The 27,101-nt window shown below is 44.1% G+C and overlaps 1 protein-coding gene across 3 annotated transcripts in view; it reads left to right on the top strand.

Annotated features, from left to right (window-relative positions):
* TERF2 (telomeric repeat binding factor 2) overlaps positions 1–27,101 on the top strand; it is a 39,513-nt gene that overhangs the window by 9,619 nt on the left and 2,793 nt on the right. For 2 of the 3 annotated variants that reach the window (XM_039477647.2, XM_010350706.3), the window contains exons 4-8: positions 6,342–6,428; positions 9,010–9,156; positions 11,599–11,705; positions 13,598–13,990; positions 20,288–20,373. In XM_039477647.2, the coding sequence (XP_039333581.2) occupies positions 6,342–6,428; positions 9,010–9,156; positions 11,599–11,705; positions 13,598–13,990; positions 20,288–20,373 (820 nt within the window). The remainder of the gene's footprint in view (positions 1–6,341; positions 6,429–9,009; positions 9,157–11,598; positions 11,706–13,597; positions 13,991–20,287; positions 20,374–27,101) is intronic. The other variant, XM_039477648.2, reaches the window with a different exon arrangement.

Below are 27,101 nucleotides of genomic sequence, written 5' to 3'. Positions count from 1 at the left end.
CCTAGAACATGGAACAAATTCCATTGCCTTCTTCCACTGTCTCTGTCGTGCTGCTTGGCCATGGATGCATATGCAGTTAGTGTCTGATAGAGTGGGGAAACCAAAGTCCAGGAATGCAAGGCCAATTCAGTATTTGAAAATCAATCAGTGGGCCAGGCTTGGTGGGTTACACTTGTAATCCCAGCACTTTGGGAGGCCAAGGCAGGTGGATTACGAAGTTAGGAGTTTGAGACCAGCCTGGCCAACACAGTGAAATCCTGTCTCTACTAAAAATACAAAAATTAGCTGGGTATGGTGGCGGGTGCTTGTAATCCCAGCTACTCAGGAGGCTGAGGCAGAAGAAGCACTTGAACTCTGGAGGTGGAGGTTGCAGTGAGCTGAGATTGCGCCACTGCACTCCAGCCTGGGTGACAGAAGCTAGACTTTGTCTCAAAAAAAAAAAAAAAAAAGAAAGAAAATCAGTGCAGTCCACCATATTAAGAGAAAAACCATATGATCATATAAATTGATACAGGAATTGACAAAATTCAACATTAGTTCATTATAAAATCAGCAAACTAGGAATAAAGGGAACTTCCTCAACCTGATAAAAGATGTCTACAAAAAGCCCACAGCTAACGTTCTTAATGGTAAAAAATGGAATGCTCACCGCTTCTATTGAACATCATACTAGAAGACCTAACCACTGCAATCAGGCAAGGGGGAAAAGCATACAGACCAGAGAGGAAGTAATAAAATTATTTCTTTTGGCAGATGGCAGGACTGTGTAGAAATCCCATGAAGTATACCAAAAAAAGTTCCTGTAAGTTTAGCAAGGTTGCAGGTACAAGATCAACACAAAAATCAGTCATACATCATATGAAAACATTTTTAAGTTAGAAAAATCATATTTCCATATACTAGCAGTGAATAATTTAAATGAAATTACCAAAACAATGCCATTTACAATGTGTTCCAAACGGAAAGAAAAAGAAATATGTGTAAATCTAGCAAAACATGAAGGAACTGTTTGTGGGAAAATGTTAAATGCTGACGGAAGAAATTAAGACCAAATGGAAAGACATACCATGTTCATGGATTGGAAGACACAATGTAAATTAAGATGTCACTTAATCTCAAGTTGATCTTTAGAGTTAATACAATTCCAGAATTCCAGTCACAATCTCAGCAGGATTTTCTGGTGGTTTTTTTTTGTTTTTTGTTTTCTGAGATGGAGTCTTGCTCTGTTGCTCAGGCTGGAGTGCAGTGGGACAGTCTCAGCTTGCTGCAGTCGCTGCCTCCTAGGTTCAGGTGATTCTCATGCCTCATCCTCCTGAATAGCTGGGTTTACAGGTGCAGGCCATCACACCTGGCTAAATGTTTCTGTGTTTTTAGTAGAGATGGGGTTTCACCATGTTGCCCAGGCTGGTCTCAAACTCTAGAACTCAGGCGATCTGCCTGCCTTGGCCTTCCAAAGTGCTGGGATTACAGGCATGAGGCACCTCACCTGGCCTAGTAGGATTTTGTTTCTTTATCTGTCTTTCTCTCTTTCTCTCTCTCTCTCTCTTTTTTTTTTATTTAAATGAAACAGGGTCTCACTCTGTCACCTAGGCTGGAATGCAGTGGCATGTTCACGGTTCATGTACTTGACCTCCTGGGCTCAGGTGGTCTTCCTACTTTATCCTCTTGAGTAGCTGGGACCACAGGCATGTGCTACCTTGCTTGGCTAATTTTTTTTTCTTCTTTTTTGGGGTAAAGATGGGGTCTCCCTATGTGTTTATGTTCTGCAGGCTGGTCTTGAACTCGGGTCAAGTGATGCTCCCACCTCAACCTTCCAAAGTGCTAGGATTACAGATTCGAACCACCCCATATGGCATCAGCAGGATTTTTTTGTAAATACAGACTGGATGATTCTAAAATTTATATGGAAAGGTGAAGGAATTAACCAGAAAAAGTTATATGAAAGGAAAAGCTGGAGGACTCATACTACCCAATTTTAAGAATTATGAAAAAGTTACAGTATTTACGACTATAGAAATTAGTGAAACAGAAGAGAACATCTAGAAACAGACCCACACAAATATGACTAATTGATTTTTGACAAAGATGTGAAGGCTATTCAATGCAAAAAGGATGGTCTTTAACAAATGATGTTGAAACAATTGAATGTCCGTATGCAGAAATGAACTTTGACCATAAGCTCACATTTTATACAAAAATTACTCAAAATTATCTAAATGTAAAATGTGAAACCACAAAACTTACAGGAAACATGAAGGAATTTTTTTCTTTTCTTTTTTTTTTTTTTGAGACGGAGTTTCACTCTTGTTACCCAGGCTGGAGTGCAATGGCGCGATCTCGGCTCACCACAACCTCCGCCACCCGGGTTCAGGCAATTCTCCTGCCTCAGCCTCCTGAGTAGCTGGGATTACAGGCACGTGCCATCATGCCCAGCTAATTTTTTTGTATTTTTAGTAGAGACGGGGTTTCACCATGTTGACCAGGATGGTCTCGATCTCTCGACCTTGTGATCCACCCGCCTCGGCCTCCCAAAGTGCTGGGATTACAGGCTTGAGCCACCGTGCCTGGCCTTCTTTTTTTTTTTTTGAGACAGAGTCTCACTCTGTCACCAAGGCTAGAGCGCAATGGTACAATCTTGGGACACTGCAGTCTCCACCTCCTGGGTTCAAGCAGTTCTCCTGCCTCAGCCTCCTGAGTAGCTGGGACTACAGGTGTGTGCCACCATGCCTGGCTAATTTTTTGTATTTTTGGTAGAGACGGGGTTTCACTGTGTTAGCCAGGATGGTCTCAAACTCCTGACCTTGTGATCCTCTTGCCTTGGACTCCCAAAGCACTGGGATTACAGGCGTGAGCCACCGCATCTGGCTGAAGGAATCTTTATGTTCTGGAATTAGGCAAAATTTCTTAGATAAGAATTTAAAAACATGATCCATAAATAAAAAATAGATAAATAGGACTTAATCAAAATTTTAAACTTTTGCTCTGAGAAAAACACTCAGGAACGGAAAAGCAACCTACAGATTGGGAGAAAATATTCACAAATTACATCCGACAAAGATGTATATATTAAGAGCTCTCAAAAGAAGCAAGTTTATATAACCCTAGTTTTAAATGGGCAAAAGTCTCATCATAAAGACTGTAGATGGCAAAACTAATTACATGAAAAGATGTTGAATATCATTTACTCATTAAGGAAATAGAAATTAAAACCACAGTAGCTTCAAATACCAATTAGAATGGCTAAACTTTAAAAAATACTAATGGGGGTGTGATGGCACATGCCTGTAATCTCTGCTACTTGGGCACCCGAGGTGGAATTGCTTGAGGCCAGGAGTTTGAGTTCAACCTGGGTGATACAGATCCTGTCTCAAAAACAAAATTAATAAAAAATACTATAAAAAGTATTGGTTACGTATTTCAGAACATCATGTTGTACCTAAGTATGTACAATTTTTGTCTGTTTTTAAAATAGAGATGGGGTCTCACTATGTTGCCCAGGCTGGGTTTGAACTCCTGGGCTCAAGTGATACTCCTACCTTGACCTCCTGAAGTGTTGCTATTCCAGGCATGATCCACCACACCCAGCACAGTTTTTAAAAAGCACTAGTGAGGCTGTGGAGCAACTGGAACTCTCATACATTGCTGATGGAAATGCACAATGGTACAGCTACTCCAGAAAGTAGTTTGGCCATTTCTTATAAACACATTTTCCATAAGACCCTATAGTCCTATTCTTGGGTGTTTACCTTAGAGAAGTGAGAAGCTCTATTCATATCAAAACCTGTACATGAATGTTTTAGCATCTCTTTTTGATAACCATACATTGCAGACATCTAAAATGTCCTTCAGTGGATGAATGTATAAACTGTAGTACATCCTTGCAATGGAATACTGCCCAACAACAAGAGAAAAAGTAAATTATTGATAGTACACGAACATGGATGGACCTTAAAGGCATTATAGAGTGAAAGGAGCCAGGGTCGAGGCTGTATCCTTTAAGAAAAAAGTCCTACATACTTACAGCTTTTTTTTTCTTTCTTTTTTTTTTTTAAAGGAGAGAGAATCTTGTTTTATTGCCCATGCTGGAGTGTAGTGGCATAATCATAGCTCACTGCCGCCCTCAAACTCCTAGGCTTAGGTGATCCTCCCACCTCTGCCTCCTGAGTAGCTAGGACTATAGGCACACGCCACCATGCCTGGCTACTTTTTTGTAGGGATGAATTTTCACTATGTTGCCCAGGCTGGTTTCAAACTCCTAGCCTCAAGTGATCCTCCTGCCTCAGTCTCCCAAAGCACTGGTATTACAGTTATGAGCCACTGGGATCAGTGCCAGGGTTAGGAGTGGGGGTAAGGTATGACTACAGAGGACAGCCAAGGCAGGTTTTTGGATCCTCATAGTAATGGATGATACAGGGTTTTACATGTGTTAAAATTCCAAACCAGTTGCCCTAAAAAAGGTTGTTGTATGCAAGTTAAATAGAATTTTAAAACATAGTAAGACCTGTATGATTTAAAAAGTAAAAACTTTATATCCAAGAAAGTAAGTATAGTTTATGTTTTTCTGCTGAAAGTGATGTATAAATGGATATGGTCATCTGAGTAAAATGAAGACTTTTTACCCTCCCTGGGCAGCAGGAACTTAACGGTTGTACCTGTGTATTCAATATTGAAGTACATTTGATGTCAGTTGCCTTTTTCCCTGTGTGGCTGTGCTCAGCATGCTGAGAATAGAAGCACCAGAGATGAGTACTTAATGGATTTCCTTGCTATTCTTCCCCTTGATCTGTGTCTCTATACGTTCTTCCCTGTGAAGACTGAAAATACCTATGAACCAGCCAGGCACGGTGGCTCACACCTGTAATCCCAGCACTTTGGTAGGCCAAGGCGGGCTGACCTGAGGTTGGGAGTTGAGACCAGCCAGTCCAACATGGCAAAAACCCATCTCTACTAAAAATGAAAAAATAAAAATTAGCCAGGCATGGTGGCATTGCCTGTAATCCCAGCAACTCAGGAGGCTGAGGCAGGAGAATCAGTTGAACCCCAAGAGGCAGAGGTTGTGGTGAGCCAAGATCGTGCCATTATACTCCAGCCTAGGCAACAAGAGCAAAACTCCATCTCAGAAAAAGAAAAGAAAATATCTTTGAACCAATTTTTCTTTTGTTTGTTTGTTTTGAGACAGGATATCGCTGTTTCTCCCAAGCTGGAGTGCAGTGGTACAATCAGTGCTCACTGCAGCCCCGACCTCCCAGACCCAAGTGATCCTCCTCCCTTAGTCTCCCAAGTAGCTGGGACCACAGGCATACACCAACATGTCTCAATAGGTTTTTTGTTTTTGTTTTTGTTTTGAGAGATAGGGTCTCTTTATGTTCCTCATGCTGGTCTCAAACTCCTGAGCTCAAGCGATCTTTCCACCTCAGCTTCCCAAAGTGCTGGAAATACAGTTGGACAGTTACAAGCTACCACACTCAGCCAGCCTGACTTTTTTGTGTGGTGTTCTTTTTAAAGAACCTGTGTGTCTCTTTGAGACAGGATTTGAGGTAGCTACTTTATTCTATCATATAACTTGAAATACTCCCAATTTTTTGTTGACTTTTTTAATTTTAAAAAATGTTTATGTATAACTTCCTTGTAAATGTTCACTGTTCTTTTTCCTCTGTATAGTCTCTTGAGGTTTCTTTATGGAAAACTCTTCCTCTCTGTAGCTGATGAGACCTTCCTATCTTACCTGGAACTTTGCCCTTTTTATTTGCTGCTTGTGAACGCCTGGGTTTGTCCGTAGTTACCTAGGTGCTTTAATTGAAGTTGCCAGCTGGGGTTTATGGCAGTGGAAGGCTTGTCTTTTCATTCTCCTACAGAACTGGCCTCAGGCCTTTCCGGAATGGAACTAGCAGAATTCTGTGTTCAGCAAGTCCCTTTTTCCCCCTGCCACAGTATATCTTCCCTTCCTTATTCCCTTACCCCGCTTTAAATCTTTTGCATCCAAAAAGAACAGAATCAGTTGTTCTGGGGACCTGAAATTACAGGGACCTAGAATGACTCCTGTTGTTCATTCTGCCTTTCCTCAGGGGGCCCTGTTGAAATTGGCTAAATGGTCTGTAATCCAGGGGATCAGATTTTTCTCTATCAGCCATATAACAAAAACCATTGTATTGTTGAAAAGCAACTACCTTACAAGCAGAAAGAGACAGATTACAGTGGTTCACGACCCTTGAACAATAATGGTTAGTTTTTAAGTACAGGAATTTGATATAATGTGAGAGAAGGTTATTTTGATATTTGATATTCTGATTACATTTGTTATTATAAAAGTAAACAAAGGTTTTTTCCCCCTTCCTTTTTAGGCTGTCATTATTTGTATCAAAAACAAAGAATTTGAAAAGGCTTCAAAAATTTTGAAAAAACATATGTCCAAGGACCCCACAACTCAGGTAAATTTGATACATTTTTGCTCCTATGACATAAATTCATCTCATTGCTTTTTGTGGGGAAACAGGGAAAAGGTTCTTGGTCAGGAATATTACCTAAATATTTGCCTTTCAGCATGTAACACCTGCAGCAAGTTATCTTTTATATTGAAGATAACACTGTAAAACTGTCTTTTCAAGGTTTAGTTTTCGTTAGAGAAGTTTACATAAATTATTCACAAAAATTACATAAATTATACATTTCTGTCTGGTTTATAACAGAACATTTATTTAAATGATCAACAACAGGTACTGAGCTGACAAATTTTATAATGCTTCTAACTTTATTTACATTAAATGTTGATCCTGCAGATGTGAGGAAACTTCTTTGGTGAGGACATAGCACCTGTTTCCTGGTGTCAAAAGTTCTGTCAGTACCCTGCTTTTATTTTTTTCTTCTTCCTTTTTTTTTTTTTTTTTTGAGGCAAAGTCTCGCTCTGTTGCTCAGGCTTGGGTGCAGTAGTGCCAGTCATAGTTCACTGCAGCCTTGACCACCTGGGCTCAAGCAGTTCTTCTGCCTCATCCTCCCTAGGAGCTGGGTTCGCAGGTACATGCCACCACACTTGGATAATTTTTTAGTTTTTGTGGAGACAGGTTGTTGTCTTTTTTTTTTTTTTCTTTTTTGAGACGGGGTGTTTTTATGTTGCCCAGACTGGTCTGCAACTCCTGGGCTCAAGTGATTCTACCACATTGGCCTCCCAAAGTGCTGGGATTACAGGCATGAACCATCATGCCCGACCGTTTCTTCTTCTATATGAATTTGTTTTTGTTTTTGTTTTTGTTTTTGAGATGGAGTGTTGCCCTGTTGCCCAGACTGGAGTGGAGTGGCACAGTCTGGGCTTACTGCAACCTCTACCTCCCAGGTTCAAGCAATTTTCCTGCCTAAGCTTCCTAAGTAGCTGGAATTACAGGCATGTGCCACCATGCTGGGCTAATTTGTTTGTATTTTTTAGTAGAAAGGGGTTTCAATGTGTTGGCCAGGCTGGTCTCAAACTCCTGACCTCAAGTGATCTGCCCGCTTCGGCCTCCCAAAGTGCTTGGATTACAGGTGTGAGCCACTGTGCCTGGACTCTATGTTTAAATTTTGGCCAGGTGCGATGGCTCACACCTCTAGTCCCAGAACTTTGGGAGGCCGAGGCGGGCGGATCACAAGGTCAAGAAATCAAGACCGCCAGGCGCGGTGGCTCAAGCCTGTAATCCCAGCACTTTGGGAGGCCGAGGCGGGTGGATCACGAGGTCAAGAGATCGAGACCATCCTGGTCAACATGGTGAAACCCCGTCTCTACTAAAAATACAAAAATTAGCTGGGCATGGTGCTGCATGCCTGTAGTCCCAGCTACTCAGGAGGCTGAGGCAGGAGAATTGCTTGAACCCAGGAGACGGAGGTTGCGGTGAGCCGAGATTGCGCCATTGCACTCCAGCCTGGATAACAAGAGTGAAACTCCGTCTCAAAAAAAAAAAAAAAAAAAAAATGGAAATCAAGGCCATCCTGGCCAACATGGTGAAACCCTGTCACTACTAAAAATAGACAAATTAGCTGGGCATGGTGGTGCACGCCTGTAGTCCCAGCTACCTCGGAGGCTGAGGCAGAAGAATCGTTTGAAACCAAGATTGTGCCACTGCACTGCAGCCTGGTGAGAGTGAGACCCCGTCTCAAAAAAAAGAAAAAAAATTAAAGTGTATTATTTGAAAAGGTAATACATTTACATAATACAGAATTCAAAAGGTATAACAAAAGAGTTTGGTAAAAAATTCTCTTACCTCTGACCCTCAGCCATCTTCTTCCCTTCAGAGGCAATCAGTTTTTTATTTTATTTTATTTTATTTTATTTATTTATTTATTTATTATTTTTATTTTTTTTGAAGTGGAGTTTCGCTCTTGTTACCCAGGCTGTAGTGCAATGGCGCGATCTCGGCTCACCTCAGCCTCCTGAGTAGCTGGGATTACAGGCACGCGCCACCATGCCCAGCTAATTTTTTGTATTTTTAGTGGAGACGGGGTTTCACCATGTTGACCAGGATGGTCTCGATCTCTTGACCTCGTGATCCACCTGCCTCGGCCTCCCAAAGTGCTGGGATTACAGGCGTGAGCCACTGCGTCTGGCCCTATTTATTTATTTGTTTATTTTTAATCCTTTCAGAGATCCTCTATGCATGTGCAAGCAAATTGTGTGTGTGTGTATATACAGACATCCACATATATACATTTTCCCAGTTCTTCCATTACGCATACATGATAGCATAGCCTACATACTAATTTGAACACTTAATTGCTTTTTTCACTTAGTATTATATCTTGGAGTCATTCTATGTTAGCACATAAGGAACATCTTTATCTGTTTTTTATAGCTGCGTAGTAACCCACTGTGGCTGAACCTGATTTATTGACCAGTCCTTTGTGTTGGGCTTCCCTTCCTGTATGTATGCCAGTGATTTGCATTGACGGCATTGCAGAAGTTCTCATAGTGTCTGTCTCACCTCATCATCATTGAATTTTTACTGGAGTTCTACTTTCTCATGTTGCAAATATCGGTCCATTGTGTAGAAGCTGAGAAATGATCTCCTGAATATTATTCGAGAAAAGAACTTGGCCCATCCTGTTATCCAGAACTTTTCCTATGAGACCTTCCAGCAGAAGATGCTGCGCTTCCTGGAGAGCCATCTGGACGACACTGAGCCCTACCTCCTCACGGTGCGCCTTGGCCCTTCTCCCATAACCATGGTGTGCCCTTGAGGATGTGCAGAGAATCAGAATATCCGAAGTCAAGAGGGTTGATGTGTGAAAAAGACATTTAATTATATGCACCAGCTTTCTTAATTAAATGCCTTAAAAATACAAAAGCAGGCTGGACGCAGTGGCTCATGCCTGTAGTCCCAGCACTTTGGGAGGCCCAGGCAGGTGGATTGCCTGAGGTCAGGAGTTTGAGACCAGCCTGAACAACATGGTGAAACCCTATCTCTACTAAAAATACAAAAAATTGGCTGTGCATGGTGGCTTATGCCTGTAATCCCAGCACTTTGGGAGGCCAAGGCGGGTGGATCACGGGGTCAGGAGATCAAGACCAACCTGGCCAAGATGGTGAAACCCCGTCCCTACTAAAAATACAAAAGTTAGCTGGGTGTGGTGGCAGGCACCTGTAGCCCCAGCTACTTGGGAGGCTGAGGCAGGAGAATCACTTGAACTCAGGAGGCAGAGGTTGCAGTGAGCCAGGATTGCGCCACTGCACTTCAGCCTGGGAACAGAACTAGACTCCATCTCAAAAAAAAAAAAAAAAAAATACATAAATTAACTGGGCATAATGGCGTGCACCTATAATCCCAACTACTGGGGAGGCTGAGGCAGGAGAATCACTTGAACTCAGGAGGTGGAGGTTGCAGTGAGCCAAGATTGCACCACTGCACTCCTGCCTGGGCAACAGAGCAAGACTCCGTCTCAAAAAACAAAACAAAGCAAAACAAAAAACAAAAGTAGAAATACTGGTAGAGGCAAATGGAACACACCTGGTCCCCCTCGTCTGCCATTTTTATCTCCTTTACATGTGGTTAATCTGCTGTGGGTGAAGTATAACACTGGCTTACAAGCGATGGTGGTTCCCAAAGGAGATGACTTGTGAACTAAGTTTGGAGGAAGAGGGGTTTGGTAGATGTGGTACAATGGAATTGCTAACACGAAGAAGGCATGGTGTGGAGAAAGGTGTCACTGTGAAAATGTGATAAGGTTGAAAGAAGCCAAATGAAAACATTCTTTAATTGGATTAAAGAGATAAAAGAATGGAAACAGTGAGGCTCAGGACAGCATAGGGAAGAACTAGAACCCAGGCTGTCATAGATGGTAGACTGTGACGAAGGAACACTGATCGAGAGTGGTTTTGTTTTTATTTTGAAACCAAGAGTTTGGCCCGGTACAGTGGGCCACACCTGTAATCCCAGCACTTTGGGAGGCTGAGGCGGGCAGGTTGCTTGAGCTCAGGAGTACAAGACCAAACTGGGCAACATGGCAAAACCCCATCTCTACAAAAAATATAAAAATTAGCCAGGTGTGGTGGTGTGCACCTATATTCTCAGCTGCTTGGGAGACTGAAGTGGGAAGATCACTTGAGGCTGCAATGAGCTGTGGTCGTGCCACTGCACTTAAGCGTGGGTAAAAGAAACGAGGACTTTGACAATGTTTCAGATATTCTGTCTCATAACACTAGATCTGCCAGGCCCATATTAGGTTAGTGTCAATGATCTTAGCAGTCATTTGGCAAATCTCAGATTGTTTAAAAGCAAGTGGTTTAGGGTATTCAGGGAGCAGGTGTCAAGACAGTTGAGCCTGGCCGAGGATCCTTTCCTTTCCATTCCAGGTAACTGGAAAACGTCCTGCCACTGCCTGTATGTGTGGACAGAACTCTTGGCTATTAGGACACAATACGTGACAGATAAACATAACTGAAACTGAATGACACTGGACTGATTGGAAATGTCTAAAACTTAAGCCAGAGGAAAACATGAACAGTTGGAGTTAGAGCAAGAGTAGCCTACTCAGGGCTCTTTGTGTTACATGGATAAGGATTCTCAAACAGTTGTTAATAAGGCAAAACATTTGCAGAAACAGAGTTATAAAAAATTCTTTACACAAACTGAAAGATATTAGTATAAACATTTATTGCTGGGCACAGTGGCTCACACCTATAATCCCAGCACTTTGGGAGGCCAAGGCGGGCAGATCACTTGAGGTCAGGAGTTCGAGACCAGCCTGGCCAACATGGTGAAACCCCATCTCTACTAAAATACAAAAATTAACCAGATACGGTGGTGGGCACCTGTAATCTCAGCTTCTTGGGAGGCTGAGTTGGGAGAATCACTTGAACCCAGGAGGTAGAGGTTGCAGTAAGCTGAGACTGCACCACTGCACTCCAGCCTGGGTGACACAGTGAGACTCCCTCTCAAAAAAATTTATTAGTTATCCTAAGTTTGAAGAAAAAACTTGTAAGTCTTATAAGTTATCTCCCATTTTATGCCCTTGGTTTTATGCCTAGATTGGTTTTGTAAGTGTACTTGTTTGCATATTGAGTATATTCATGGTAAAAGAAGCAGAGAATTAATGCAATGCTCTGGCCTCTTCTTCCTGATGGCATCCTTCCTTTCCCAGATGGCCAAAAAGGCTTTGAAATCTGAGTCTGCTGCCTCAAGTACAGTAAAGGAAGATAAACAGCCAGCACCAGGGCCTGTGGAAAAGCCACCCAGAGAACCCACAAGGTGAGAAGATGATCTCCCGTGATCTTGGGTAAAACACGAGTGGTCGCTGGAAGAAGTCTCTCCTCCTTAGGGCAGGATCAGTTCCTCTCAGCGATCTGACCTGCTAACGTGTTAGAAGTTTACTCATAGCCGGGCGCGGTGGCTCAAGCCTGTAATCCCGGCACTTTGGGAGGCCGAGGCGGGTGGATCACAAGGTCGAGAGATCGAGACCATCCTGGTCAACATGGTGAAACCCCGTCTCTACTAAAAATACAAAAAATTAGCTGGGCATGGTGGCACGTGCCTGTAATCCCAGCTACTCAGGAGGCTGAGGCAGGAGAATTGCCTGAACCCAGGAGGCGGAGGTTGCGGTGAGCCGAGATCGCGCCATTGCACTCCAGCCTGGGTAACAAGAGCGAAACTCCGTCTCAAAAAAAAAAAAAAAAAAAGAAGTTTACTCATACAGGGCACTGTGGGACACAGCATACCCTGGGAAGATGAGACAGGTCGCCTGGGGTCCTTGACAACTTCCTGATTGGCCATTCCTCAAAGGCTCTTTCACCATTTCTCTCTTCTTGCCTTGCCCATATTGATTCACTACATCTTTGTGGACACCTAATCTCTTAATACATTCAAGAACCAGTGTTTAGATGTGTGAGTCCAATCCCAAGACCAGTTCCTAAAGCAGGGGTCACAAGTTTATATGCCCTTTGAGGGCCTGGTAGGAAACCTAAAGGAACAAAGTGGACCCAGGCTGAGAGTGTGGGGCTGGGATCCAGGGGATGTGCTTTTCAGCTTCTTGTGGTTGCTCTGTGTGAGTGTCCTAGGATGTTCAGGCTTTAGGTGCTCATATTTTTGTATGAGGTGTCCAAGTTTTTCTGTGAGATTTCCCAATTTTTGGATGTTGACAGTTGATCCACTTTTTTTTTTTTTTTTTTTTTTTTTGAGGCGGAGTTTCACTCTTGTTACCCAGACTGGAGTGCAATGGCATGATCGCAGCTCATCGCAACCTCCGCCTCCTGGGTTCAAGCAATTCTCCCGTCTCAGCCTCCTGAGTAGCTGGGATTACAGGCACGTGCCACCATGCCCAGCTAATTTTTTGTATTTTTAGTAGAGACGGGGTTTCACCATGTTGACCAGGATGGTCTTGATCTCTCAACCTCGTGATCCACCCGCCTCGGCCTCCCAAAGTGCTGGGATAACAGGCTTGAGCCACTGCGCCTGGCTGATCCACTTTTTAAAAAATTTTTTTCGTGAGGGTTGGACAACAAGACAGCCTGCCAGCTGGATTTGGTCTGCAGGCACCAGTTTGCCCCACTCCTAACAATTTTTCCCCAAAGCATGCTAACTGCTTCAAATGATAGATGAATTTTATTTTTAAAAGACAGTTTCTCATTGTTCCAAGACTCTGTGGCATGCCTTTTACTCTGAGAATTCTCAAGATCCTGTTTATAAGTGTGTTGTAGGCCAGGTGTGGTGGATCACGCCTGTAATCCCGCACTTTGGGAGGCCTAGGCGGGCAGATCGCTTGAGCCTAGGAGTTCTAGGATACAATGAGCTGTGTTCGCGTCACTATATCCTATCTCCCAGTCCTATCTGTAGTCTAGGACAGAGCCAGACCCTACCTCTAAAAATAAAACAAGTGAAATAAAGGTTCTCTAACTTGGAGTTTTAAATTCATAATACTACTTACATATTACATTTAAAGCCTCTACTTACACTCATTGTGAATAAAGGTCTAAATAAAGGTTGCGTCAAGCCAGCTTCCCTCTCTCCTTTTTTTTAAGTGGAGAGTCCTCAACTGGAGAAGTCCTCTATCTAATTTGAAGTTTCAAACTTCAAAAAAGTTGTGTCTGTTTGGATGAGCATCAACAGTGGTGAGAAAGATCTTTGTGCCTATGCTTTATTTTCAGGCAGCTACGGAATACTCCAACCACCTTTGGAATGGCGACTCTGAAGGCAGCTTTCAAGACTCTGTCCGGTACACAGGATTCTGAGGCAGCCTTTGCAAAACTGGACCAGAAGGATCTGGTTCTTCCTACTCAAGCTCCCTCAGCATCACCAGCCCTCAAAAACAAGAGACCCAGAAAAGATGAAAATGGAAGTTCAGCCCCTGCTGAGGGTGAGGGTGGCTCGGAACTGCAGCCCAAGAACAAGCGCATGACAATAAGCAGATTGGTCTTGGAGGAGGACAGCCAGGTCACTGAGCCCAGCACAGGCCTCAACTCTTCCCAGGAGGCCGTTCCAGCACCGCCATCCAAGACCACCGTTCTCAACCAACCCCTTCCTGGAGAGAAGAATCCCAAGTATGAAGACCTTCTTTGTAGAAATTTTGGGGCTGGTTGGTGGTCCTGGTTGGGCCTGGTATTACTTCCATGAATGAAGTAACTTTCAGCTAAGTTACTCACCACCAAGGCTTGCTCAGACTGCTAGAATGTGACGCAGGAGCGGGCAGTGACAACATAGCCATCTCTGCCAGTTCTGAAGCCCCACATGTGGGCTTCCAAGCCTTGCACTAGGGCATGAGTGGGGATGGAAAAGTTTCAGAGCCTCCTCCTCATCGCTGCTTTCATTTTTAGCAAACCTCTAAGTGTCTTGACTTCTAAACATTAGTCTTGTGTGTTAAAAGAAATTTGTTTGCATTGGGCCACATTATACTTTGACCCTTAAAAAGAGACTGATGAATATGTGTAATTTTGTACATTTCTGAGCATTTGAGACTTGGCGAGTTCAGTAAATATTTACTAATCTCCCATATTCTGCTAGGTACTGAGGGGCAGTGGCTAGAGTACTTTAATTTTGCTCCGCATCGTGATTCCCATCCTGGCTTTGAGTTTTGCTTCCCTCTCTGTCCTGTGGTGGATCCTCCCTCCAGGCACACTGGCCTGCTTGCTCTCTGGAACACATTGTTTGTTTCTTTCACTGTACTTTTGCTTCCTCTCATTTCCCACAGTGGACCGTCATCCCTCCATCATTGCTTGTCCAAATCCCATCTGTCCTTTAAAGGGAAGAAAAGCCGTTGTTAGTGAAGTGCTTTCTGGGGGCATAGCACTTTCATATATCATCTTACTGAGTCTCTACAGTCCTCACTCTTTGTGGTGATATATTAGCCCCATTACACAGAGGAGAAGGGCTCAGAAAGGTTCTTAGCTCACCTGAAGTCATGCTGCTAGATGGGCTTTGGGATTTTTAATCCAAGTCAGTCTTGACAGAAAAGCCCATGGCCTGCATATCATGTACACAAGTTGCCGCTCTTAAAATTCTCCCTCCTCAGGCTGGGTGTCGTGGCTCACACCTGTAAGTAATCCAAGCACTTTGGGAGGCCAAGGCAGGTGGATCATTTGAGGTCAGGAGTTCAAGACCAGCCTGGCCAACATGGTGAAGCCCCATCTCTACTAAAAATACAAAAATTAGCCAGGCCTATAGTCCCAACTACTGGAGAGGCTGAGGCAGGAGGATTGCTGGAACCCAGGAGGTGGAGACTGCACAGTGAGCCAAGATTGAGCCACTGCACTCTAGCCTGGGCAGCGAAGTGTGACTCTGTCTCAAAAAAAAAAAAAAAAAAAAATTCTCCCTCCTCCATAGACTTCCCTGGTCAGCATTTCCCTGCTTTAAGTGATCTACCTCATGGATCTCCCAAGGCCACCTCTGCCACTGCTCTATGTTATATTATTTGGGGATGTGTGCTCTGGCATGCATTGTACTCAGTGCCCCAAAGGGCTATGGCATCTGATAAGCGATTTATCCTCAGGCACAGATTTGCACTATGTCACCACTACTTGCATTTGGAAGTGAGTCCCGGCTGGCAAATGGGCATAGCTGCTGGGCAGCAGATCCAAATCCATGCACGTTATTTTCATTTGATAGGGGATCGCATGAGCTCCTCACAGCAATCTTGTGTAGTGTAGGGATTGCTCCCGGGAACAGATAAGGAAACGGGAGAGGGCAGGGTTACAGTAATTTTGTAAATTTTGTAAAGCCAGATCCCAGCTTCCTGCAACCTCTGCCTCCCAGGTTCAAGTAATTCTCCTGCCTCAGGAGGATTCTTGAAGGTTTCAGACATACACTCTTTCTTATATGTGAAAGATATGAAGTCTAATGAGTCCTCTGAAGCAGTAGGGCTTGGCAAGCTATGGCCCTGAGGCCAAATCTGCCTGTTTTTGTAAATAAAGTTTTATTGGAACACAGTCACACCCATCATCGATGTGTTATCTAGGGCTGCTTTCTATTGAGTAGTGGTTTCTTGAGTAGTCGCAACAGAGACAGTGAAGCTTGCAAAGTGAAAATATCTGGCCCTTTACAGAAAAAAAGGGTCAGTGTCCCTGCTTTAAAGATATATGTGTGAGGTGCCCTGGGTGCTTACAGGAAGAAAAGCTCAGCCTACTCTGCGAGATTTTAGGTGGCTTAGATCTTGTAAAACAACAAACATTGAGCTGACCTGGGAAGGATGAGCAGAAGGTCGTCAAGTGTGTTACGGGGTGGAGGACTCTAGGCAGTGACAACTCCTTACATACAGGCATGAGAAAACATGCTGTGTCCCTCAGAGTGCTATGGAGTCTGTGGTAGGAGAATATGGTGTACAGGAAAGAGTGAAGGGAGGAGAGTCTGCATACTAGATGGGCCAGGCCTGGGATTTCTGACTAGTGTGTCAGGCAGAGGCTCTGAAGCCGGGCTTCATGACTCAGTGACCTGTGGAATGTTCAGAAAGTACATATTCCCAGGCTTCTGGCTACTGAACTGGAAAAGGCAGACAGCTCTTTAATCTGCTTTTCTATCTCTGCCCAGATAATTCTAATACAGCAAATTGGAAGGCCTGATGAGACGCCACTGAAGGAACAGAGAGAAGGAGGGAGGCTGGAGACTGCTGCCAAGGAGGAGTGACGGGCAGTGGGATCAGGAGGGAAGGCAGGGTTGGGGGTGTCACCTGGAGAACAGGGCCCCCATCCCCCGATCTTATATCTCCCACAGCACCTTGCACATAGCACATGCTTACTAGGTATTTATTCACCAAAAAAGGATTATTTGTTCTTGCATTTTAAGGAGTGACACCCAAAATATCTGTAAAAAGCCAGCAGAGGCTAACATTATAGGCGTTGTCGGCCACATGAGTTGTCTGTTGCATATTCTTTTCTTGTTTTTTCTTTTTCTTTTTTTTTTTTTTTTTTTTTGAAACGGAGTTTCACTCTGTCGCCAGGCGCTAGGCTGGAGTGCAGTGGCATAATCTCAGCTTACTGCAACCTCTGCCTCCCGGGTTCATGCAGTTCTCCTGCCTCCACCTCCTGGATTCAAGCAATTCTCCTGCCTAAGCCTCCCAAGTAGCTGGGACTACAGGCACAGGCCACCATGCCCAGCTAATTTTTGTATTTTTAGTAGAGATGGGGTTTCACCATGTTGGCCAGGATGGTCTCGATTTCTTGACCTTGTGATCTGCCCACCTCAGCCTCCCAAAGTGCTGGGATTACAGGCTTGAGCCACCGCGCCTGGCCTCTTTTTTTTTTTTTTCCTTGAGACAGGGTCTCGCTCTGTCACTTAGGCTGGAGTACAGTGGCCAGATCCCAGCTTCCTGCAACCTCTGCCTCCCAGGTTCAAGTAATTCTCCTGCCTCAGCCACCCCGCTCCCACCCCAGTAATTGGGACCACAGGTGTGTGCCACTACATCCAGCTAATTTTTGTATATTTTGTACAGATGGGGTTTGACCATGTTAACTAGGCTGGTCTTGAACTCTTGGACTTAATCAATCCACCTGCCTGGGCCTCTCAAACTGCTAGTATTACAGACATGAGCCACTGCTCCCAACCGTCTTTTCTTGTTTTTTGTTACAACCCATAAAAAATGGGTAGCCTTGCCGGGCGCGGTGGCTCACGCCTATAATTCCAGCACTTTGAGAGGCCAATGCGGGTGGATCACGAGGTCAAGAGAGCGAGACCATCCTGGTCAACATGGTGAAACCCGGTCTCTACTAAAAATAAAAAAATGAGCTGGGCATGGTGGCACGCGCCTGTAGTCCTGGCTACTTGGGAGGCTGAGGTAGAAGAATTGCTTGAACTCAGGAGGCAGAGGTTGTGGTGAGCCGAGATCGTGCCATTGCACTCCAGCCTGGGTAACGAGTGAAACTCCATCTAAAAAAAAAAAAAAAAAAAAAAAAAATGGGTAGCGATTCTCAGCCCGAGCTTCATGCTACACAAACCAGCTGCCACAGACTGTAGCTTGCCAGTCCTTGCTAGACCATTGCTTTTCCCGTTCAAACTTTGCCAGTCAGGAGCATAAGAACCAGGAAGTGGCCTGACTTGCCCAGGACCACTCAGCCCGTGACAGTTAGGAGGGGCAGCCAGATCTCAGCCCCGTCCACCTGGGAAGTCAGGCGAGGCAGTGAACTCAACATCATCTAAAAGACGTCATAGGTCTTATAAAATTGCTACCAAAGCATGTATTTGTACAGGTCATAGTGCTTAGAGTTCAACAGAGGACGGGAAGAAGGTGACCTGTTGAAGACTGCAGGGAGAGAGGACAGCTACTCAGGGAACATGAGACCAGCAGGTGACTGAGGTTCCAGTCAGTTTTATTCCAGCACTGGGATAAGCAGATAGAAAAGAAACTGTAACCCATCTGACTTTTATTTATTAATAGTCATTAACACAAGAATATCCTGAGAAAGAAAAGCCTCCTGTAAAATTTTTTCACTTTGTCCCAAGCAAATTATTCTCAAGTAACATTTGGGGATAAGATCCAATTTCAAAAGAGAAAGTTAGGTCTGCCATTTGTCTTGGCCACTTCGTTAAGTAATTTCATAGAAAACTTAGGGGACTCAAGGAATTTTTTCAAGCCTCTGTAATTCATCAACTTGCTTTTATTCATTTGCAAAATACTTAAACAGCATTAAAAATAAGTTTCTTCATGGCAGGCAAAGGATACAGAAATTTGTCACTACTCTTGGTCAGCTTTTGCGGGTCATTTTGATTTATATAAATTCCTCAAGACTCTGAATTCAAACACTTTCCATGTTTGTAAAAGATGTTATAATTCTCAGGTCAGATTCGTGCTTTGCTCTGTTCCCAGGGCAGTTATTAATCAGGTAAATGCAAAATTTAGAAGAAATGGACTGTTATTTTTGTTGACTAATTTGAGTTTGGGGTTATTTTCAGCTTTTGTACTTTTTTTAAGCCACACCCAAGCACTTAACGTTTCATTAGGATTCCTGTTTGCTTTTTACTCTGATCTTTGATGGTATAATTCCCTGTGACTCGCTGACAATCCCAATGTTAGTGCAGCTAATATGTCTGCAGCTCGTGTTGGGGTCTGTGTTACTGTGCTAAGCGTGCTGTGTGTTTGGGGTGGACAAAGAAGATGTGGCCCCTGCCTTTGAGGCTCTCCTGGTTAGGGCACACTATAAAGTGTTAGTTGGTACAGTGGAAACAGCACTGCAGGCTGGAGGAGCAGGGCTTTCTGTGTGTGTTAGGGTCAGTAGTTAGAGGAGGCTTCATTGAGAACCATGGCCTTGAAAGATGGATGGGATGTCACTTGGCAGGGAAGGGACTCCCAAGCAGAGGGAACAGGCTATGGAGAGGCAGGAAAGTGTAGAGCTTATGGGAGGGAAAAAGAGCGAACAATGTGGCTGTGCTGTTTGCACAGGTATGGGCATTGGGGGCGGTTGTTAAGAAACTAGGGCCAGAGCCGGGCGCGGTGGCTCAAGCCTGTAATCCCAGCACTTTGGGAGGCCGAGGCGGGTGGATCACGAGGTCAAGAGATCGAGACCATCCTGGTCAACATGGTGAAACCCCGTCTCTACTAAAGATACAAAAAATTAGCTGGGCATGGTGGCACGTGCCTGTAATCCCAGCTACTCAGGAGGCTGAGGCAGGAGAATCGCTTGAACCCAGGAGGCGGAGGTTGCGGTGAGCCGAGATCGCGCCATTGCACTCCAGCCTGGGTAACAAGAGCGAAACTCCGTCTCAAAAAAAAAAAAAAAAAAGAAACTAGGGCCAGACTGGATGGTCTGGAGTCCTCCATGTAGGCATTTAGACTCCATTGTTAGAGAGCCGTTAGGGAATAGAGGAGGCAGGTGGTAATTTTAAGATGATTGTCCTAAAATAATCTTTGGCTTTGGAGGGGGAGAAGGCTAGTAGCAGAGACTCCTGTTAAGAGGCTAGTGGGATACTGGTGAAAAGCACTGTGAGCTTGAACAAGGGAGAATGGAAAGGGAAAAATCAGTCCCGACATAGGAAGAAAGCATGTCCAAGGAAGAGAGGGAGGAGTTTGCAGATTGTAAATCAGAATACTGAGACTTTTAAATAGAGTCAAAACCAAACAAACAAACAAAAAAAACAGGAAAATGAACAGATTCTTTAGGGGTGGTGGTGATGTACTTGATGTACGCAGTACTGAATTTGAAGGGTGTCCTGAACCCTGGAGGGTGTTACGTGGAGATGCCTGGCCAGCCAGGAGAAAAGATAGTGGCTTTGGGAGGTGCATGTAGGTGAACCTTGAATGTGGTCACAGCAGGACAGGGAGGAATATTATACCTAAGAGTGAGCCAAGGGCAGAAGCTGGGATGATCTGGGATGAATCTGTTTTATACCTTGTGCTCTCCTTGATGTCCCCTCAGAATGCCCAAAGGCAAGTGGAACAACTCTAATGGGGTTGAAGAAAAAGAGACTTGGGTGGAAGAAGATGAACTGTTTCCAGTTCAGGGTAAGCAGGAGATTCTCCTTGGCTGCTTCTTGATGCTTGCTGAAGTACAGATGCATGTTACTGTCATGTTAATATTCCAGAAGCTGCGTGTCTCCAAACTCAAAAAAGTTCAATAAGTTCTCGACCTCATTTTGACTCATGAAGAATCTGTTTGTTTGTTTGTTTGTTTGTTTGTTTTTCTTTTTCAGACAGGGTCTTGCTCTGTCACCCAGGTTAGAGTGCAGTGGTGTGAACACAGCTCACTGCAGCTTCAACCTCCTGAGCTCAAGTGATCCTGCTGCCTCAGCCTCCCGATTAGCTGGGACTACGGCTGTGTGCCACCACACCTGGCTGTTTGTTTTTTTTTTCACTTTCTATAGAGATGGGGTCTCACTTTGTTGCTCTTGGGCTCAAGTGATCCTCCCACCTCGACTTCCCAGAATGCTGGGATTACAGGTGTGAGTCACGGTGTCCTTGCCAAGGAATCAGTCTGATGTCCTCTCCCATTAAATAATGGAGACTGTCAGAGTAACTAACACCTTATTTTTTTTTTCCCAAAGGGTTAAAATCTTTAATTATTAAAAAAACTCCTTCAAATAAAATGTTGCATCTAGTAGAGCACTGAGCAAATATTATGACTAGACAAGGAAAATTTAAATTATTACATATGAGATTTCAGAAAAAAGTTTACCCTCTCTAAAATTCGAAGAAAATATAATACATAAAAACAAAAGCTGAGATATAATATTTACTATAATTATTTCACACAATTTTGTCAGCAATTAAACAGTCTCTACTGGTAAGATTCACTTTATAAAGGACATAGTCACTATGGAAAGTGTAAACTAGAAAACAATTTCTGGAAGATAATTAGGTAATATGTATCAAATATTTTAAAACATTTATATTCTTTGACATTTTAATTCCATTTCAGAAATGTGTGCTATGAAAATAATTGTTAATTGCACAAAAATTTGTATAAAAGAATAATTACCATCTAATAACTTCTGAAATTCCAACAGTAAAGCTTAAGTTAAAAAAAAAAAAGGTGGCCGTGCGCAGTGGCTCAAGCCTGTAATCCCAGCACTTTGGGAGGCCGAGGCGGGTGAATCACGAGGTCGAGAGATCGAGACTATCCTGGTCAACATGGTGAAACCCCGTCTCTACTAAAAATACAAAACTTGCCGGGCGCGGTGGCTCAAGCCTGTAATCCCAGCACTTTGGGAGGCCGAGGCGGGTGGATCACGAGGTCAAGAGATCGAGACCATCCTGGTCAACATGGTGAAACCCCCGTCTCTACTAAAAATACTAAAAATTAGCTGGGCATGGTGGCGCGTGCCTGTAATCCCACCTACTCAGGAGGCTGAGGCAGGAGAATTGCCTGAACCCAGGAGGCGGAGGTTGTGGTGAGCTGAGATCGCGCCATTGCACTCCAGCCTGGGCAACAAGAGCGAAACTCCGTCTCAAAAAAAAAAAAAAAAAAAAAACTTAGCTGGGCATGGTGGCGCGTGCCTGTAATCCCAGCTACTCAGGAGGCTGAGGCAGGAGAATTGCCTGAGCCCAGGAGGCGGAGGTTGCGGTGAGCCGAGATCGTGCCATTGCACTCCAGCCTGGGTAACAAGAACGAAACTCCGTCTCAAAAAAAAAAAAAAAAAAGGGGGGGCCGGGCGCAGTGGCTCACGCCTGTAATCCCAGCACTTTGGGAGGCCGAGGCGGGTGGATCACGAGGTCAAGAGATCGAGACCATCTTGGTCAACATGGTGAAACCCCGTCTCTACTAAAAATACAAAAAAAATAGCTGGGCATGGTGGTGCGTGCCTGTAATTCCAGCTACTCAGGAGGCTGAGGCAGGAGAATTGCCTGAACCCAGGAGGCGGAGGTTGCGGTGAGCCGAGATCGCGCCATTGCACTCCAGCCTGGGTAACAAGAGCGAAACTCCGTCTCAAAAAAAAAAAAAAGGTAATATTCCAATCTCATAACCCTTATAAGCACATTCATCCATCAAATGTATACACAAAGAAAAAAAAACTAAAAGGAACTATTGCAGGGATGTGTAATACTTAGATGAATTATGACTAATTTTTATTTTCTTCTTTACACATCTATGTGTTCCAGTTTTTCTATAACATACTACTTTTATAAGCAGGAATAAACATTGTAAAAATAGAAATGCACATTTTTTTAAGGGTCTGACAGTCATAGGACAAGACCTAACTGGTGAGGAATGCATATGAATTTTTATTTGACTAACACCTTATGTTTAAAAAAAGTCTTTGGTTTTGTTTTAATAACGCCTATAATATTTCATTATAGTTGATGTTCTTCCTAAAATCCTTCAATTAGACATGATAGTAGGAGGTCATTCCCTGCATTTCTTGTTGAAGGAAAAAAAAATCTCTTAACAGTTTCTGTATATAAATCATTTTTTGTTTTTTGTTTTTTTGAGACAGGGTCTCACTCTGTCATCCAGCTGGAATGCAGTGGTGTGATCTCAGCTCACTGCAGCCTTGACAGCCTGGGCTAAAAGAGTTCTCTCACTTTAGCCTCCAGAGTAGCTGGGATTACAGGCCCTTGCCACCATGCCCAGCTGATTTTTTTTTCTTTTGTATTTTTAGTAGAGACGGTTTCACCATGTTGGCCAGTCTGGTCTTGAACTCCTGGGCTGAAGCAGTCTGTCCGCCTCAGCCTCCCAAAGTGCTGGGACTATGCTTGTGAGACACCATGCCCTGCCAAATTTTTTTTCTTTTCTTTTTTTTGAGACAGAGTCTGGCTCTGTTGCCCTGGCTAGAGTGCAGTGGTATGACCTCGGCTCACTGCAACCTCTGCCTTCCAGGTTCAAGCGATTCTGCCTCAGCCTCCTGAGTAGCCGGGATTACAGGTGTGTGCCACCACACCTGGCTAATTTTTGTATTTTTAGTATTTGGGTTTTCACTATGTTGGGCAGGCTGGTCTCAAACTCCTGACCTCAAGTGATCTGCCTGCTTCTGCCTCCCAAAGTGCTGGGATTACAGGCATAAACCACTGTACCTGGCCCAGTTTTTTTTTCTATCACAAGAAATTTTCTTGGCTAGGCATGGTGGCTCACCCATATAAACCCAGCATTTTGAGAGGCTAAGGTGGGAAGATTGCTTGAACCTAAGAATTAGAGACCAGTCTGGGCAATATAATGAGATCTCTATCTACAATAAATAAATAAGTAAATAAACAAACAAACAAACAAATAAATAAATAAATAAAAGTAGCCAGGCATGGTGTCACACACCTGTAGTCCCAGCTGTTTGGGAGACTGAGCCCCAGAGGTTGAGGCTGCAATGGGCCATGATCATACCATTGCACTCCAGACTGAGTAACCAAGTGAGACCTTGTCTCAAAAAGAAAGAAACTTTCATAATTAATAACTTCATAGCATTTGGGTTAGAATCTCTCCCACCACATTTTGCATTCTAATGGAAATATCTAAGTGCTAAACTTGAATTTAAGGAGTTTTAAGACTTCTGTAACATAGCAACAGTAATCCATTGCCAGCCCCAGAGGTTTTGTCCTTGGAAATTACCTTCATTGGCAGAAATGTAGTTGGCAAGATAAGATCATGTGGAAAGTGGGGGAAGTAACAGAAAAACAAGAAAAATTACATTAAATATTTAAAGACAACAGGATATAAAGGTTCTAGAAAACAACAACTTCTAATGAAGTCCAGATTTGTTTAGAAATCTGCTTTCACTGTAGTTTAAAGTAGTTCATAATTTAAAAGTGATCTGTTCCTGGCAAGGCATGGTGGCTCATGCCTGTAATCCCAACACTTTGGATCACCTGAGGTCAGGAGTTCGAGATCAGCCTGAACAACATGGTGAAACCCTGTCTCTACTAAAAAAATACAAAAATTAGGCCAAGCATGGTAGCTCACGCCTGTAATTCCAGCATTTTGGGAGGCCAAGGTGAGCAGATCACCTGAGGTCTGGAGTTTGAGACAAGCCTGGCTAACATGATGAAACTCCATCTCTGCTAAAAATATAAAAAATTAGCTGGGCGTGGTGGCAGGTGCCTGTAATCCCAGCTACTGGGAGGCTAAGGCAGGAGAATTGCTTTAACCCAGTGGGTGGAGGTGTCAGTGAGCCGAGATCGTGATGTTGCACTCCAGTCTGGACAATGAGCAAAACTCTGTCTCAAAAAAATAAATTAGCCGGGTGTGGTGGTGCATACCTGTAATCCCAGCTAGTTTGGAGGCTGAGGCAGGAAAATCACTTGCACTCGAGAGGTGGAGGTTGCAGTGAGCTGAGATTTTGTCATTGCACTTTATCCTGGGTGAGAGGAGTGAAGCTTCACCTCAAAAAAAAAAAAAAAAATATATATATATATATATATATATATATATATATATTTTTTTTTTTTTTTTTTTTTTTTTTTTTTTTTTTTTGAGATGGAGTTTCGTTCTTGTTACCCAGGCTGGAGTGCAATGGCGCGATCTCGGCTCACCGCAACCTCCGCCTCCCGGGTTCAGGCAATTCTCCTGCCTCAGCCTCCTGAGTAGCTGGGATTACAGGCACGTGCCACCATGCCCAGCTAATTTTTTGTATTTTTAGTAGAGACGGGGTTTCACCATGTTGACCAGGATGGTCTTGATCTCTCGACCTCGTGATCCACCCGCCTCGGCCTCCCAAAGTGCTGGGATTACCAGCTTGAGCCACCGCGCCCGGCCTCAAAAAATATATATAAAAATAAACAAAAATGAAAGTAATCTGTTCCTGTAAGTATCCCTTTTCCAGAGCATCTTCTTCCATTGTTTAGGAGATGCTGCTTTGGATAGCAGCATCTTCTGAGGCAGACATTCTAGCTGGTTTCATGTTTATGTAACGTTGCCTTTTTTTTGAGTGGGGGGGACAAAGTTTCACTCTGTCACCTAGGCTAGAGTGCAGTGGTTCGATCTCAGCTCCCTGTAACCTCCACTTCCCAGGTTCAAGTGATTCTTCTGCCTCAGCCTCCTGAGTAGCTGGGATTACAGGCACACACCACTATGCCCGGCTAATTTTATTTTTAGTACAGTCGGAGTTTCATCATGTTGGCCAGGCTGGTCTTCAACTCCTGGCCTCAAGTGATCTACCTGCCTGTGCCTCCCAAAGTGCTAGAATTACAAGTGTCATCCACCACACTTAGCCTCCCTCTGGTCTTTTAAAAAATCATCTTGAATGGCCGGGCGCGGTGGCTCAAGCCTGTGATCCCAGCACTTTGGGAGGCCGAGGCGGGTGGATCACGAGGTCGAAAGATCGAGACCATCCTGGTCAACATGGTGAAACCCCGTCTCTACTAAAAATACAATAAAACTAGCTGGGAATGGTGGCGCGTGCCTGTAATCCCAGCTACTTAGGAGGCTGAGGCAGGAGAATTGCCTGAGACCAGGAGGCGGAGGTTGCGGTGAGCCGAGATCGTGCCATTGCACTCCAGCCTGGGTAACAAGAGCGAAACTCCGTCTCAAAAAAAAAAAAAAAAAAAAAAAAAATCATCTTGGTGCCTGGTGCGGTGGTTTACGCCTGTAATCCCAGCCCTTTGGGAGGTCGAGGAGGGCGGATCTCGAGGTCAGGAGTTCCAGACCATTCTGGCCAACACAGTGAAACCACATCTCCACTAAAAATACAAAAATTAGCTGGGCATGGTGGCAGGCACCTGTAATCCCAGCTACTTGGGAGACTGAGGCAAGAGAATCGCTTGAACCCAGGAGGTGGAATTTGCAGTGAGTTGAGATCGCGCTACTGCACCCCAGCCTGGGTGACAGAGCTAGGCTCTGTCTCAAAAAAAAACAAAAAAACAAAACAAACAAACAAACAAAAAAACAAAAAAACTTGGTGTGTGTGTTTTGAGGTGTGATCTCTTATTTATAGGATGAGAAGGGGAGCTTGAGCAGATCTCAAGATTCCCCTTTCATGGAAGTGGAAAGCAATAATTATTATCCGACTCTTCTGTTAAGGGAACTGAACCAAAGTATACTTTTATTTATTTATTTATTTTGAGACAGAATCTCACTTCTTTCCCCCGGGCTGAAGTGCAGTGTTGTGATCTCGGCTCACTGCAACCTCTGCCTCTCAGGTTGAAGTGATTCTCCTGCCTCATCCCCAGTAGCTGGGATGACAGGCATGTGCCACCACACCTGGCTAATTGTCGTGTTTTTAGTGGAGACGGGGTTTCACCATGTAGGCCAGGCTGGTCCCAAACTGCTAACCTCAAGTGATCTGCCTGCCTTGGCCTCCCAAAGGGCTGGGATTACAGGCGTAAACCACTGCGCCTAGCCCCAAATTGTATTTTTATAAAATGAACAAGGACTTGAAAATTCTAGGTTGGGTGTGGTGGCTGACGCCTGTAATCCCAGCACTTTAGAAGGCTGAGGCAGGCGGATTGTTTGAACTCAGGGGTTGGAGACCAGCCTGGGCAAGATGGCAAAACCCCATCACTACAAAAAGTAAAAAAAAAAATTGGGCCAGGCGCAATGGCTCACACCTGTAATCCCAGCCCTTCGGGAGACCAAGACAAGCAGATCACAAGGTCAGGAGTTCGAGACCAGCCTGGACAATGTAGTGAAACCTCATTTCTACTAAAAATACAAAAATTAGCCTGTTATAGTGGTGGACATCTGTAGTCCCAGCTACTCGGGAGAAGAGGCAGAAGAATCACTTGAACCTGTGAGGTGGAGGCTGCAGTGAGCTGAGATGGTGCCACTGCACTGCAGCCTGGGCAACAGAGCAAGATTTGGCCTCAAAAAA

The sequence above is a fragment of the Saimiri boliviensis genome, chromosome 1, assembly GCF_048565385.1.
Source record: "Saimiri boliviensis isolate mSaiBol1 chromosome 1, mSaiBol1.pri, whole genome shotgun sequence".
Lineage (NCBI taxonomy): Eukaryota > Metazoa > Chordata > Mammalia > Primates > Cebidae > Saimiri > Saimiri boliviensis.
Note: the sequence above shows the minus strand (reverse complement) of the source record. Positions and strands in the feature narration are given on the sequence as shown.